The following is a 16128-nucleotide window of genomic DNA, read 5'->3' on the forward strand; positions in this document are numbered from 1 at the left end:
AGATTGTTTTATTATACACAGTTTATATTATGATTAAATTATTTTTATTATAAAATGTAAATGTTATCATTAATGCAAAGATTGTTTTAATACTTGTAATAGTACGTGATAATAACTAGAGTGAAGACGATGGTGATTATGAAATAAAGAATCTATTCGGACGTTTATAAGTTTGTCCTACTAAATTTGTTGCATTCCCTAAAGTGAACACAAGCATAAAAGAAAATTTAAACCAATATTATTTCAATATTTTGAAGTACAAAATTAGTTGAAAGCTCCGAAGAGCTAATATATCAATATCTAAAAGAACAAAATTTATGATGGTTAATACATTGGTTTTAAAAGATATTCATTGTAATGGATCTCATTTTAAGATTGTGAATGAGGAACAAATTACATTTCATATGAACCACTATTGTTATAAATATCCATTTTGAAATGGTGGAAAAGAGAGGATTGAGTTATTGATTTATATTTATTACTGTTATTATTAAATTGAATTGATTGTGACTATCTTTGTGATCTTCTTTTGTCATCATACTCATTAAGGGTTGAAAGAAAAATATTTGAATGTGAAAGATCTACTTAAATTGTGGAATAATTTAAAAGAAAAATTATTATGCGTGCAAATATGTAATGCAAATGTGCAAGTGTACACGTCAATTCAAGTAATATAATGATGAGTGAGTATCATCTCCACAAGGATTAGAAATTGATTACAACTGGTAAAGTTTTATTGTAGATTTAACTAATTAAACTGTACAAAAGAAACAGTATAAATTGATGAAAGGAATTAATGAATGAACTAATAATATCAATTATAACTGAAAAAATGACAAAGCAATCTAAATGTCGTGGCAATTCACAAAGAATAAGTAAATAGTATATCTGTTATTGAATGATAAAGGTTGGAATTACTCAGGGAATATTTTCATAACATAATAATGCCATGGGAAAATTTTGACTAACTACTGCCCAGAGAATTACTACTGCAGTCTACTTCTTTCGAAAGTCAGACTTTAGTTATTATCCTAAGTTTGTGTATGTCTACAAGACTCATGAATGATAGCCACACTAACGTTCTTCAGCTGTATAGATCACAACTGCTATGTCTAGAGTCTTGTAATTATTCTTTCAAATACTCACCAGTATCAATCGATTAATAATCTGATGTATTTAATCCTTTCAGATTCAAATCCATCTAAGAACATAACATACAACCAATTATGTCTAAAGCTTGCATGCATGCATTCAAAATAAGCATAAATCGAATGAAACAGTAATTTTAATCAAAATCATATCATAGACATTACAGATAATTTAATATTCACCCAAATCATTCCAACCCAAAGATAATTAGCTTATGGGTTAGGCAATGAAATCCAAAATTAAATCATTCATCCACATTCTTCAAGTTTTACGAATCACAAAAATCAAAACCAAGAAATATAGAACAAAGACATAACTGCAAGAAGTTCTCGCTACACTCCAACTTCTTCTCAAGATTTTACGCAAAACATAGGGCAGATTTCTCTTCCCTTTCTTCGCGACTGTGATCTCCTCTTTTTAATTGCTACCCTCTATTTCTCTTCTAAATTTTCCACGCAATTTCTCCACAATATTCTATTGTAGAGAGAGGAACCTCTCTCCTTTTCTTTTCTCCTCACAATCCGTGTGTCCTTCTTTTCTTCTCTCTCCTCCTTTTATAGGGTAGATATATCCCTCTCACCATACATATTTTTCTCCTCTTTTTTAGGGTGATTTATCTGGTACACGTACAACTGGCTGAGAGTGACGTGGATTGAGTGTTGTGTCATCTTCCTAGAATTGCCATGACATTTCAGTTGGCAATCTATCCCACCATTTTTCATGGCAATGTTTCACCTCCTTCGTTCTCTTTTCCTCTTCTTGCCTCTTTCATCCTACCCGTACCTACTACCAAACATCTTTCCAACAATTAAAAGTAACATAAATTTACAGTTAAAATATAATCCAAACTTTAGTATTTAATGCTCTAGTAATAAGTTTAAAATGTAAACATATTTTTTTAATTACAAGCAAATACTTCAGTTTAGAAGCACGAAATATAACTATTTTCAAGAGTTATAAAAATATGAGCAATTGAATATGGTAATTCCACGTAAAGCTCATTATAGTTGGATGCACATGAAATTGCAACTTTTAAAACTGTTAGTATAATTCTATAGTATTTAGAATAAGTTCTCAATTAAAATTAAGTGAAAAATATTATTGATGAAAACTTGCAAGAGAAAACTTATTTAACTTTTCATACTTTAAATGTACTCCTATAGTAGCAATATCGTGAAAAAGAATTCAAGAGTTAAGTATCATGTTTACTTATGATTGAACAAAAGTTCTTAATCACGAAACCTAACTATTCCCTGAAGAGAATGTACCAATATGTAATAAATGTCGCATACACATTAGTGAAATAAACAGTAATGTAAAATATTTATTTAAATCACAAGATTGAACCAGAACAATATAGATATACATATATATAATCTAAAAAACAAAAATAAAGACTGGATCGAAATATTATACTCCTAGGTAGGCAGGAAAAAATAGACTGGTAGTTGAGGTATGTTTTCACAGTTTCCTTAAGATAGATTCGACCACTCCTTTAATGTTGGAGAAACGTTGGTCGACTGTCTTCCAGGATACAACAACAAGATGAGCACGGCAGTAGCACGGCTGTAGTGATCAACGAACTATAGCCTTGCCTTCGTCTATCACCGAAAACGATTCAAAAAATATGTAAGGAAAAGATCTCTTGAGATTTTTTTTGGAAAATTCAGTATTTTTCTTTTCCTACAGATTATTTGATTTTAAATAAAATTCAAATGAAGAACTTTTGGAAATTTTGACTAATGGAGCCAATAACAACCGTCAATTAAGGAGCCATTAAACCCAAAGGCATATAAAGGCCCATGAATAATATATTTGTGTCTATAGTAGGTTTTATAATCAACGATCTGATTTATTTATGTCTATAATAGGTTTTATAATTAAATAATATATTTGATTAAAACATATCTAGTATGCAAATTTGTATTAATAAACCAATAAATTTTATTTGGATTTGATTTAGTTCAAAGAATTTTTTTAATGTAATAGTTCATACGTTTTATATTATTCCATTTCTTAATTATTTAGAGAAATAACATAAGCAATAGTAAAGTTCTATGAGCATGAATTTTAACACCCCTAACCTGTATCCATCGCCGGAACAGGATTACGAAGCATTACCGGAGTTTACAAATCAAATAAACAAACATTTCATATCATATACATTCATGCCAGAAACCATTCGAAATTAAACATATTGTCCCTTATACAAGCCCTCAAGGCCCAAAATATGCATTAGAAACAAGTCAAGACTAGATCGGGTACTCAAAGAATTTTTCAAAAAACATTGAAATTTTTTAAAGCTGCAGGGGTCACACGGCCGTGTGGCCAGACTGTGCGATTCACACGGCCAAGAGACACACCCGTGTCTTAGGCCGTGTGGACATTCAAAATAGGGACACATGGTCATGCCCCAACCCGTGTCCGTACTTGTGTAACTCTCTGACTTGGGTCAAACGGCCAAGTCACACGCCCGTGTGCTAGGCCGTGTGAGCATATTGACTTGCATTCTTAAGAAGATACAGGGACACACGACCGTGTCACCTGGCCGTGTGTCACACACGGCTAAGACACACGCTCGTGTCTTTGCCCGTGTGGACAAAAATAGACCATTTTTCAAGCCAAATTTCTCACTCAATTTGACACCAACCTAAACTCAACATATTGCACATCAACAAGTCATAACAAGGCATAAACAAGCTAAAAATCAAGTCTTAAACATGTATTATCACCACATACAACCAATATGCCCTTAGGCACCTCAAATGATAACTTAAAAACATGTCAAGCAAGTATCTAAACTTACCTAAATAACCAAATATATATATGTATAATCCCAAATAGTACCAAATATACCATTCTAACAAACATCAATATGATAAGACCACATATATATATACATCAAAATATACCAAACACAAGTCATTTAAGTGGCTAATCTCAACAAAACACTTGTATGCCAATATTGGCCAAATTAACCTATGCATGCCATTATAACCAAATTTAAATATCCGAAAGTACCAAAAGAGCCGATGGATAGTGTGAAATAGCTTCAACAAGCTTCCAACCCGAACAAGCTTCTAAATTATTATAATACACGGAAAATAACACGGAGTAAGCATTTAAGCTTAGTAAGTTCATACAACAAAGAAATTAACTTACCATTTAATCACATTTAAGGTAAGCATATAAAGTATATTCAAACCAATTTGGCCAAAAGCCTAAACACATACCCTCAAAATGTTAGCCATGTAAAACACATATAATAGCCAATAAACATGGATGAACATAACCACTAAGCAAATTTCATATACATGTATCATCCATTTCATGTTTCAATATATCATGTAATATCATTTCCATGTATTTCATGTATTCCATGTATTTACCTGTAATTGTTCGTATCTCATAACAGAACATTTCCCATTGAACCATTTAGAATATCATTGGATACGCGGGTAGTACATACGAGGTGTACTAAACTGTAAGCCGTCAATTCATATACATGTATGCTCATTCGAGCTATGAATCAGTATGCTCTCGCCAGTTGTGAATCGGTAAGCTCATACGAGCTGAGAATCGTAAGCTCTCACGAACTGCAAATCGGTAAGCTCTCACGAGTGGCAAATCGGTAAGCTCTCACGAGCTACAAATCAGTAAGCTCATATGAGCTGTGGTGTGTCCGCAACACATGTAGGACCTCAACCAAATCGGTAACCCTAATGACATGTCATTTGTATCCTACGAATTCCTAAGGTTCAAACAGGACTCGGTAATTGTCGGATATGCGATCGGTATTTATACATGGAAATTATACAAATCACATACATATAATTCAATTTAAAACATATAAATTTACAATTTAATTACACGAACCTACCTCGATAAGTGTACGTAGATACGGAGGCAACTAATCCGATATTTTCTCTTTGCCTCGATCTAACTCTGTATGAGGTCTGACAGGATCTATACGAATGAATTTAACTTATTTCAATATAATTCTCATTCAATTTAATCCAACATGTAAATCTTGTAAAATTACCATTTTGCCCTATACTTTTAATTCCTTTGTAATTTAGTCCCTAGGCTCGAAAATGAATTTCATGCAATTTAATCATTACCCAAGCCTAGTAAATTTTTATACATATTAATAGCAGCCCATATAATTCACAATTTCACAAATTTTACCATAAATTTATCACCTTTTTCAATTTATCCACTAATTGATGATTTCACCAAAAATCTCTTTACAAACGTTGTTTATCTAACAACAACCATTCATTTTCTATCATGAAAATTCAAAACTCAAGTATGTTCATCAATAGCAAAACCCTAATACTTTAACAGTTTTGCAAATTAATCCCCGGACTAGCTAGACTAAGCTATAACGATCCCGAAAACATAGAAATCATCAAAAACGGAACAAAAATGCATACCTAATTGAGCAAAATAAGCTTGCCTAAATTTTAATCTTCCATGGCTAGGTTTTTTTAAAAATTTGGTGGAAGATGGTGATAATAGTTTATTTTATTTTATTTATCATAACTTTAATCACTAATTTCCAAAATTAACCTTAATAATTCATTCAATTTCCAATAATGACTACTCATGCTGATCCAGTAACAACTTTAATGGCTAATTACTATATAAGAACCTCCAATTTAAAATTCTATAGCTATTTAATACCTTTAGCTATTAGAACACAACTTCTGCACTATACGCAATTTAGTCCATTTTATCAAATTAAGTATGTAAACGGTAAAATTTCTTAACAAATTTTTTATACAGTATTTCTGTCATAGGTAGAACATAAAATAACAATAAAATAAATTTTCTGACTTTAGATTTGTGGTCCCGAAACCACTGTTTCGATTTCATTGAAAACGAGCTGTTACATGAATGATTGGATTTTGAATTAAACTTCATGCATGTTTACAATGATGACTATGAAAGAAAAAATGCTACTTTTTCATTATGTCATATTTTTATGTTTGAGATGTGACTTTTATTCATATATTTAATTTAGACTTGTTTCTATACATGACTTAGCTAGTTATTCTTGGTAGTTAACTGATTATACAAAACTCTTGTTAAATGGACTTTAAAAGTATTTTGAATTGATCTAATATCTTCTCATGGCTAAACAAAATAACGAGTTATTCATTCCACCAGTTCTGCTCCATGCCCTGAAGTGAATATGGCAATACATAACAATTATGAAAATTTAACTTATTGTCATTATTAACAAATAGATAAGAAGGAGATGAATGAATCAAAATGTTGTCAAATATTTATTCTTAGTATAGAATGCTCAATTATTTATACTAATTTATCATTCCTTGAAGCAGATGATATCTATATAATTTTATTGGTAATAAATATGATATATGCTTACATTATTGTCTAAATTATTTTATTTTTGCACATTCCTTAAAGTGAGTGTCTGCAATAAATATAATAAATTTTATAATCATTGTTTTATCATTAAAGTCAATTTGGACATTTGAGGATTTTGGCATATTCCTGAGCGAATATTGCATATAATTGTTTGGAAATTATATTTATTTTGTTAACTTAGTGACATTATAGACTTCACATTGATTTAGACATTTCCAATAGTAAATGTCACAATAGTACTTATATGTAAAAGGAATTACAGTAAAATTATCAATTTGTCACAATTTATATTGACATTATTAGCACAATTGAAATGCATGTTAAAGTAAATCGAAGTTTATTGATTTATTGATACAAATACATTTACTACTTGGTGTGACCAATTAGACCATCCCGGATCATATATAATGCAAAAATTAATTGATAATTCATATATACATTCATAAAGAACCAAAATATTATTTAATTTAAAGAATTCTCATTTGCTACTTATTCTCAATGAAAATTGTTTATTAGAAACACACTAGTTAAAGTTGAGATTTAATGTCTTGCATTTCAAATAAATATGGGCTCATTCATCTACCATGTGGATGGTTTTGATATTATATGATTTTGGTAGATGTATCTACAAAATAATCTCATATGGTTTATCAACTTGAATCATGTCGTTTGCAAGATTGTTTGTTTAAATAATTAATTTCAAATTATGCGTTAAGATAATTCATATTGCTAAAGTTGATGAGCTTATATCTCAGTCTTTTATTGATTGAGTTGAAAAAACTTTCTTAAAAGCTTGTAGAGAAATTATTGATTGAACAACGTCTCTGATTAATATCTAAACCACTACTTATGAGAACTAAACTTCTTATTTCAACATGAGACTATGTTGATTTACGTGTTGCACGCACCAAACCAATAAATTATAAATACTCCCCATTACAATTGGTTTTTGGTCAAGAGCTAAACATTCCGCATCTTATAATTTTTTAATGCATATATGTTCTAATTAATCCACCACAACACAAAAAGATGAGTCAGTCTTCAAAGAAAGTTGGGAACATATATTAATTATGAGTCTCATTGTATTATTAGATGTTTTGAATGTATTGGAGATTCAATTATGACATGATTTGTAATAACTATTTTGATTTGATAGTTTTTCCTACATTAGGGAGAGAAATAATAGTGAATGAAATCACTACTTGTAATGAGTTATCATTATCTAGATCCTTATGGAGAGTAATTTGAACCGAATTTCAAAAAGATAACTTACTTTATTACAAGTTAAGTATTTACAAACTTAATGAGAATAACCAAATGTTATATATCATCTAATATTCTAATTTGAATCCCAGTAGGACAATCAGTTAGAATAAATTATAGGTTAATCAGTTTCAAAGATGAAAATTCTTCTAGATGGTCATATAATGGAGGCATATGCTCTATAAGAAACCCAAGACATAACTAATAACTAAAATTCTAGAAGAGATTCAAGTACCTGAAACTGAAGATTAAAATAGTGAAAATAAAGAAATCTCGATAAGTTATGTTAATTCGAAAAATGTGAAATCGATAATAAAAGTGGTCGGTAATGGTTTTGCATGCAATATTATTGTTGAAATAACGAAATAAAAAGAGAATCTTGAATAAATCTATTAAGAAATATAGATATGGAATGGATTGGTCAAAAATAAAAAGACACAACTCAAGTACAATTAAATTGTGGAGTTTTAGACCAATAGTCAAAATATCTTAAAGTATGAGGGTATAAATGAAGTAGTTTTGCAAAAACAAAATAAAATATGAAGTTTTTCGCTAAGTCCGACATTGATTATGAAAAGCTATAATATTATTTTGTGGTGGATACAATAACCTTTAGATATATTATTAAATTGGCGGTTCATAAAAGATTTAACTTATGATAATGGTTGTTGTTACAACCTTTTATGAATCAATATATAGTAAAGTTTATATTAAAATCCTTGAAGGATTTAGAATGCTAGAAGCATATTGAAATTCTTGGAAAATTATTCATTTATATAAATTGAAATAATTTGAACATATATGATAAATTTAACTTAGTGAATAGTAGTTGAAGGAAGATTATAAAATGATCTAAAATACATATTTGTATTTTTATAGAAGAATCATGATTAAATTTTGCTATGATTATTGTTGAAACTCTGAAGAGATCACAATATATTTCTCCAAAATTTTCCTCACTCATAACTTTCAAAAGAATGGTGATATAAATTCTTAGCAAATACGTTCAAATGATCATTTGAAAAGCTAATATCCAATGTTGAATATGCAAAATATGAGATATTATGTAATGTTTTCATGAGAGGGAGTAAATACGCGTTGTACTCTTTTTCCCTTAACCAAGATTTTGTCCCATTGAATTTTCCTGGTAAAGTTTTGATCTTATAGATGTTTAAATTGTATAAAAAGAATACTATATAGATGTAGACCCATTTGAAATTAAATAATTATTTAAGAAAACTAAAATAATTTCAATTGGGATTGTTTGAGAGAGGGATTTTGGTCGGCGAGTATTAGGTGTTTGTTACCTCTCCTCAACACAAAAGTATAATCTCTTTCGCAGTTTTTGAAATCATCATCAAACATTACAACTGAAAATCCTCTTTGGCATTTTTCCTTTTACTTAAATTGGTGGTTTATTTTCGTCGCTTGTTCTTGATGAATTTTCATTAATTTGATTTTTTTTCTATGTTTTATTAGGGTTTAAATTTCAAGCACCATGTCTAGCTAGTAAATAATTGGGAAATTTGACTGTATAAAACTGTTACTTGTAACAATACAAGGCCTATAGTAACATTGTAATACATAGAGTTTTCAATAGATGGCATATATATATAATGTTTTGTAAACCACTAGGCTAAGCCACAATCTAAGCGGCGACTTTTATCTACCCAAAGAAAAGAAGAAAACAAATAGTTGTATATCAAAGAAAAATACATAAGAGAGGTAGGTACTAATTAAGGAAAGTCTAAAACTGGATGTTGCTTTTGAAAGACTGTCCAAATTGCCAATTGGAAGGCACCACATTCAGAGCTGTTCGAATCCTTCCATTACTGACTTGAACCCTGAAGGATAAGCTCTGACCATTGAGATAGCTTAAGCTCTGCCAGTTGGCTCCCCAGTTTCTGGACATGGTTTCCCATTTATTTGTTTTAGAACCCTTTATCCACACCATGGATATCTCCCCAGCACCCCCTACATTTGATATCAACACTAGCTCAAAATAGTTTCTTCCGTTGATGGTGAATCTAAGGCCTCCACTTCTCTCGCATTTAACCCTGCCAAGCACAAAACAAATTATTGAGAGATAATGCTTAAAATTCCAAGTTTTTTTAATTGAAGAATAAACTTTTGAACATACTTCCTGTAGAGGATTGGTACAATTCCAGCCTTGTATTTGGCAATGGTCTCGAATGCAGGTTGAGACATGTCGAAATGCGGACGGGGAGGATTACACCAACCACCATTGTCACTTGGGAGTGCATAATTGGGAGGACAGAAGTTGGTAGCAGTGATGGTAATGTATCTACTCTTGAGACACCATTGAGGTGCTTTTTTAGCATCACAAACTATCTGATAGCACCCTCCGCATGACTTGCCATCGTTAAACAAAGCTGTACTGAGTGCAGCTGTTTTTGTTCCATAACCATCTGTATAAAGATTACCATAGCCACAAGCTCCACCTAAAAAAACCCACATAGCATTAATAATCATCCTTAGTTCAAGACCAAGAGCTCTTTATATTGAAGTGTATATATACCTTGAGACCAGTATAGTTTTAAAAGAAAATAGAAAAGGGTTAAAAACTTACCCATTGTACCAGAAGCATCACTCCCACCGTAGAATGTTGCATGGGCTGAGAACCAAGTTGCAGCAGCATCTGTTTGAGTGGAAAATAAACCCACTAGGAATAAGGCTGTAATGAATAGATAGGCACTCTCCATCTAAATACAATGGTTTTTTTTTCCTTTAAATGATGAAGAATGTAAAGTTAAGAGAGTTCGATGTTGCAAAGAGTAAAATCTTAGATATTTATAGTCACCGTTAGACCTTTGATGTATAAAACAATTATTGATGGAATTTTTTAAAGATTAAGCTATCATTGCAAGTTTGTTGACTAAGTGAACCTATCCCACATTCCTTATTAAATGATTAAAAGAACCGTAATTCATGCATGATATCATATTCATATATATATATATATGGAAGTCCTCATTTTATACTCAAACCCATGTGGCAGTCATTATGAACTTGATGCTTCTCAATGGATTAGCTTGGCAAGTTAAATAAATTTTATCATTAAATTTTCTTTTTCCAAAATAGAATTATTTGGTTACTAAAATTGCGTATAAAGATCAACTATAATAACACAAAGCTTTTATCTCAGTGTCTAAATTATGGGGGGGGGGGGGAATCAGAAGAATATAATCTATATGGACAGATCCCTGCATTAATAGTGCTCAGAGTTGGAAGGACAGTGAAGAAAATACACCGACAAAAACATTCACGTTACAATAAGAAGAAAGCACTAAATATTATACTATCCGTGGTACGTTGTGGTACATATGAGGTTGCAAATATAAAATAACAAGAGGAACTTTTAAAATGGGTTCGAAGAACAAATAGATATTATATTCTGCAAGTGCAAAAAGAAAATTCGTAGTCAACTCCCTCAAGAAAAACCCAAGCATATATAATTCATGTTCACATATAGCAGCTAGCAGTTACATTGCATGCAACCGCCATGATGAATTTGCAGATGATAAGTAGAAGCTTATATCATGGCACATGCACATGGGTGATTACATGTCATCACTCCATGAAATTGTAAGTATATAGACTTAACGAATCAAATAGAAGAGATATTTTAACTTTGGCAAGTAATAGGAATGTATATCATTTTACTCCTTTCTAATGACAAATAAAAAGAGTGGGACCGCTGCGTCAATATTGTGGAAACAGAATATGTAATGAAACCACTCATTTTGGATCACAACTTACTTCCTTCATTTCAATTAACCCTACTTCACTTCTTTAACATTAAAATTCTCATCAATTAAACTTTCCAATGGCTCAGTGTTTTTTTGAGCAATAACGGTTGTTAAAGTATAACCATTGTCTTTCTTTTTTTATTTATTTTTTAAGTATTTTTTGTTACTTGTCACATCAAGATTTTGTCATATGTTATAAAATAATCAAAATTCATAAAACATTGTAAAAATTATTTAAAAATATATATTATTAAAAAATACAAAAATAAAGAAAGAAAAATATTAAAATAAACTATAAAATTATATAAAATTACGAAAATATAAAAAATCATTTAAAAACTATAAAATTATTAGAATTATTTAAGGTTACAAAATAATAAAACAAATTAAAATTTTATGAAAAATTATAAAACCCAAAATTTTCCCATTTTACTAGCTATCGTTAATTTTAACAATACAACACCATCATCAATGACGGTGTTACCGCAAGCAATGATAATGCCAACATTTTTCAGCTTTGTTTTCACTATTTTCTTTTGTGATATTGATCAATGATTGTGAAAGGGTTTTATATATAAAAAGGTTTCTCTAAAATAAAAAGATGCAAATGGATTGAGGGCAAATGACAAATGCACTACATAAAATTGTAAATTTTTTATAATTTTTTGTTTTTTAAATAATATTTATAATTTTTGCACTTTTATATATTTTATAATTTTAATAATTGCAATGTTTTTATAATCTTTTATGAAATTTTATAATTTTTATAATTTTGCAATGATATTTAAGAATTTTTAAAAAGAAAATACCAATTTTCGCAAGGTGAAACAATACTAATGTGACAAGTAATGGAAATAAGTAAAAATAAAAATACAATCAAAATACTTACAGCATGTTTGGTTCACTGTAATAGGTAATTCATTACGCCTCGATTACGCACCTATTACATTACCTACCTATTCCGGCGTTTGGTTCGCTGCATTGCCCTAATACGGGCCTATTACATTGCGGACGGATTCGACTTTTCTCTGCTTCAGCACCGATTTGCTATTACGTTCCAAAATCAAAGATTGCCTAATCGGTCTCCCTTTTACCCTCCCAAGCAGAAATCGATTCTCCACCCCACCCCACCCCACCCTCTCCCTCTCCCTCCCAACATCAACAGAAGCTGCCAGCGAACCAAACCTCCAGCCAGTCCCGACTTTCATCTTGGCATGTGGTGAAACTGAATAGCTGTCGTAGTTCCCTTCTCGCCGAAGATCTCCTGTCCTCCGACGACAATGGTTGCCGCCAAGAAGACCGTAAAAACCCTTTTACTCGTTTTCTCTTCTTCTTCTTTTTTTTAAATATTTAACCTAAATTTTCTGAAAACATGCTAATTCATTTTTATGTTGTTGATGATGGTATTTTGATGCAGAAGAAGACCCATGAGAGCATTAACAACAGATTGGCTCTAGTTATGAAAAGTGGGAAATACACTTTGGGTTACAAAACTGTTCTCAAATCTCTCAGAAGCTCCTAAGGTATTCCATTGTTTCTTTAAAAGTGGGAAATACCGCTTGACTGGAATTTCTCTCAGGTGTTTGGAGAACGGACGGCCGGAGAGGAAATTCAGGAAGGTGTACTATTTGGATTTATTCGATTTGGTTTCTCTTAGTGTTGATTTTGTCTCAATGCTAAAGAATTATCGAATTTTATTGTTTTTTAATCCTTATAGCTAATAATCTTTTTTTCCCTTGCTATTTATTTTTCCATTGTTTAAATTGGTAATATATATTGTTGGATTAGTGTATAATGTTAAGATCTAGGTCTAGCTTCATGCACTTGTATAGCTTCTCAAAGTGTGATGTGAAGCAATGAAGAATTTTTTTGTTCGAATTAACTAATTATCGGTTGAGTTCAAGAATTAAGTTGAGATTAGATGTTATTTCTTGAAAGTCGAAGAAGGAATTCAATGAACGTAGATTGATCTAATTACTAGGTTCTGGTCTTGGAGGGTGGTACACCATGTAAAAATGTACTAAGCAAGTCCTTTGTGGTAAGAGACCGAGTTTGCTGCGTGGTGATGCTCTTTGACTTTAGGGTGTTATTTATGGACTAACATGGAAGTAAAACTAGTTTCATGCATTAATCGATGGTCTTACTTAGGAGTCCAGCCATACAAGTGACAGTTCGATGAGGTTTTGATCCAAGAAGAACCATAATTTCTTTGTGAACCATCTCGGGATGGGTTGTTATTAGTTTTGCTCTTCATGATGCCTTCCTTGCATTGGCCTCAACTCTAAGCGTGATTAAATAGAAAATTTTGAAGAGCTTTTCCATGATGCACTTTGCTTGATGAGTCCTTGTGTGAAGAAAAGCAGTTCTGGTTAATATACTTGGTACTTATATGTCCTACATGTTCGCTTCTCTTTTCACTTCATTTACATGCCATTGTTTCTTTTTCATTGATATCATATCTGCAATTGAATTCAATAGAAATGGCGATCACCTTGCTACCGGTGATCGTGGGGTCGAGTGGTTTTGTTTGAAAGGACCGACACTCAAGACGTCGTTCTCGACCATTTTCTTTTTAATATTTCGAACTCGCTTGTTTCACTTCTTGTGATTCTCCGTGTTCTGTTCTCACACTTTGTCATACCGTTTTATAATATGTAGCATGTTGGACATTGAAGAGATCTAGAGAAGATGGATTAACCAATCAATAGGCATCCCGAGTTTCGCTATAAAACGAGTTTGAGCCACGAACACGAGGTATTTATGTTTGGTTTGTGGTAGACATAAACATAATGATTATTGGGAGTACATGCTAAAATTTTTGGACTTGGATATTGAAAACGTGTACTCCCTTGGTTTAATACTGGTTTGACTATCTGAAGAGCTTGGAAATTGAGGAGAAAATTAACAAAATTAGGTGGTGCCACCATCTAATGGTGCTCTTTTTCTTTTGTCGACAAATGACGAACAATCAAGTTATGGAAGGTAGGTAAAGGCATATTTTCTATTCGGATTTTACAGTTATGAAGTTATACACAAATTATTATTGTGATAACTCTACTATTTTTCCCAAGGAATATCAATATCCCAAAAGCGACAACATAGCAAATCTACAAATTTAACCTTGTCATCTGTTGGGTATTTCTAATGTCATTTCAAACTTGTAAAGGTACAAGAGAAGAAAGTCAAAAAAGTATGTAACATGAACGTGGACTCAACCAAAGCCATGGGAAATGGTCCTATTGTTGGTTCAAGTATATCAACAAGCTCCAAACAATACATTGCAAATGGAGGATGCACAAGCAATGACTTCTCATTCCCAACTGGGGGTTTCCCATCTTTGCATTTGCCTGTGGTAGTTGTTTTGTTAAGATACTTTGGAATCAATTACTTTTTTTGTCATTTTTCCATGGTTTAGGCAGTGTTTGATATGCCAATACTTTTATTATATGGTTTACTGATCTAACATGTAATGCTTTTGTCACAATTGTAGTCTTAACATTTTAGCCGTCGGAAATTTCTTTGAATTTTTGTTATAAGAATATTGGTTATTAAGAATATTGATTATTAAGAATTTTATTAAATTATATATTTTAATTAAAATATATTTAATAATAATTATGTTAAATTATATTTTATAGTATCATATATTATGGTTTTAGTAAATTTATATAAGAATATTGATTATTAAGAATTTTATTAAATTATATATTTTAATTAAAATATTTTAATAATAATTATGTTAAATTATATTTTATAGTATCATATATTATGATTTTAGTAAATTTATATAAGAATATTGATTATTAAGAATTTTATTAAATTATATATTTTAATTAAAATATTTTTAATAATAATTATGTTAAATTATATTTTACAAGATCATATATTATGATTTTAGTAAATTTATATAAGAATATTGGTTATTAAGAATTTTATTAAATTATATATTTTAATTAAAATATATTTAATAATAATTATGTTAAATTATATTTTATAGTATCATATATTATGATTTTAGTAAATTTATATAAGAATATTGATTATTTAAAATTTTATTAAACTATATATTTTAATTAAAATATTTTTAATAATAATTATGTTAAAATATGATTAAATTATTTATTATTGATATTAATAATCTTATTAAAATTTAATAACAATAACAATAATCATTTACCTAAACAAATTTCTACTAAGGGTATTCTAGTTATTTTAGTTTTTTCCCTTATGCTATTACACCTCCATTCACAAGAATTATATTACACCTCTATTCCATTACATTCAATCAAACAATTGAATTGCTATTACGCCTCTATTCCATTACGCCTCTACTCCAATACAGCGAACCAAACATGCTCTTAATTGATAGAAATTTTAACCTTAAAAGATATGGTTAAAAGATATGATTTTTTTTTTTTAGAAAAATCAAAGAGGTGGACGGCCTTGTTACTTTTCAAGGATCAAAAACAGTAGTAGGAAGTTATAGGGATCATTTTCAAGTTTCACAAAGATGATGCAAAGTGCACACTCTCGGTGATTTACCTTACGA

The 16128-nt window shown here is 30.4% G+C and overlaps 1 protein-coding gene across 1 annotated transcript; it reads right to left on the reverse strand.

Annotated features, from left to right (window-relative positions):
• Positions 1-9350: 9350 nt before the first annotated feature.
• LOC105791500 (putative expansin-A17) lies at positions 9351-10568 on the reverse strand. The gene is made up of 3 exons (XM_052635351.1): positions 10400-10568; positions 9950-10271; positions 9351-9866 (listed from the first exon to the last, which is right to left on the reverse strand). Exons 1-3 carry the CDS (start codon positions 10530-10532, stop codon positions 9557-9559), a joined length of 765 nt encoding a protein of 254 aa, XP_052491311.1. The 5' UTR covers positions 10533-10568; the 3' UTR covers positions 9351-9556.
• Between the last annotated feature and the right edge of the window lie 5560 nt (positions 10569-16128).

The sequence above is a fragment of the Gossypium raimondii genome, chromosome 8 (genome assembly GCF_025698545.1).
Source record: "Gossypium raimondii isolate GPD5lz chromosome 8, ASM2569854v1, whole genome shotgun sequence".
NCBI classification, from domain to species: Eukaryota; Viridiplantae; Streptophyta; class Magnoliopsida; order Malvales; family Malvaceae; genus Gossypium; species Gossypium raimondii.

Coding starts and splice junctions, on each gene's coding strand:
- LOC105791500 (XM_052635351.1), bottom strand. CDS start 10,532: ATGGAGAGTGCCTATCTATTCATTACAGCCTTATTCCTAGTGGGTTTA. Junction 10,272..10,399: donor TGATGCTTCTGGTACAATGG/GTAAGTTTTTAA, acceptor GGGTTTTTTTAG/GTGGAGCTTGTGGCTATGGT. Junction 9,867..9,949: donor GTACCAATCCTCTACAGGAA/GTATGTTCAAAA, acceptor TGTGCTTGGCAG/GGTTAAATGCGAGAGAAGTG.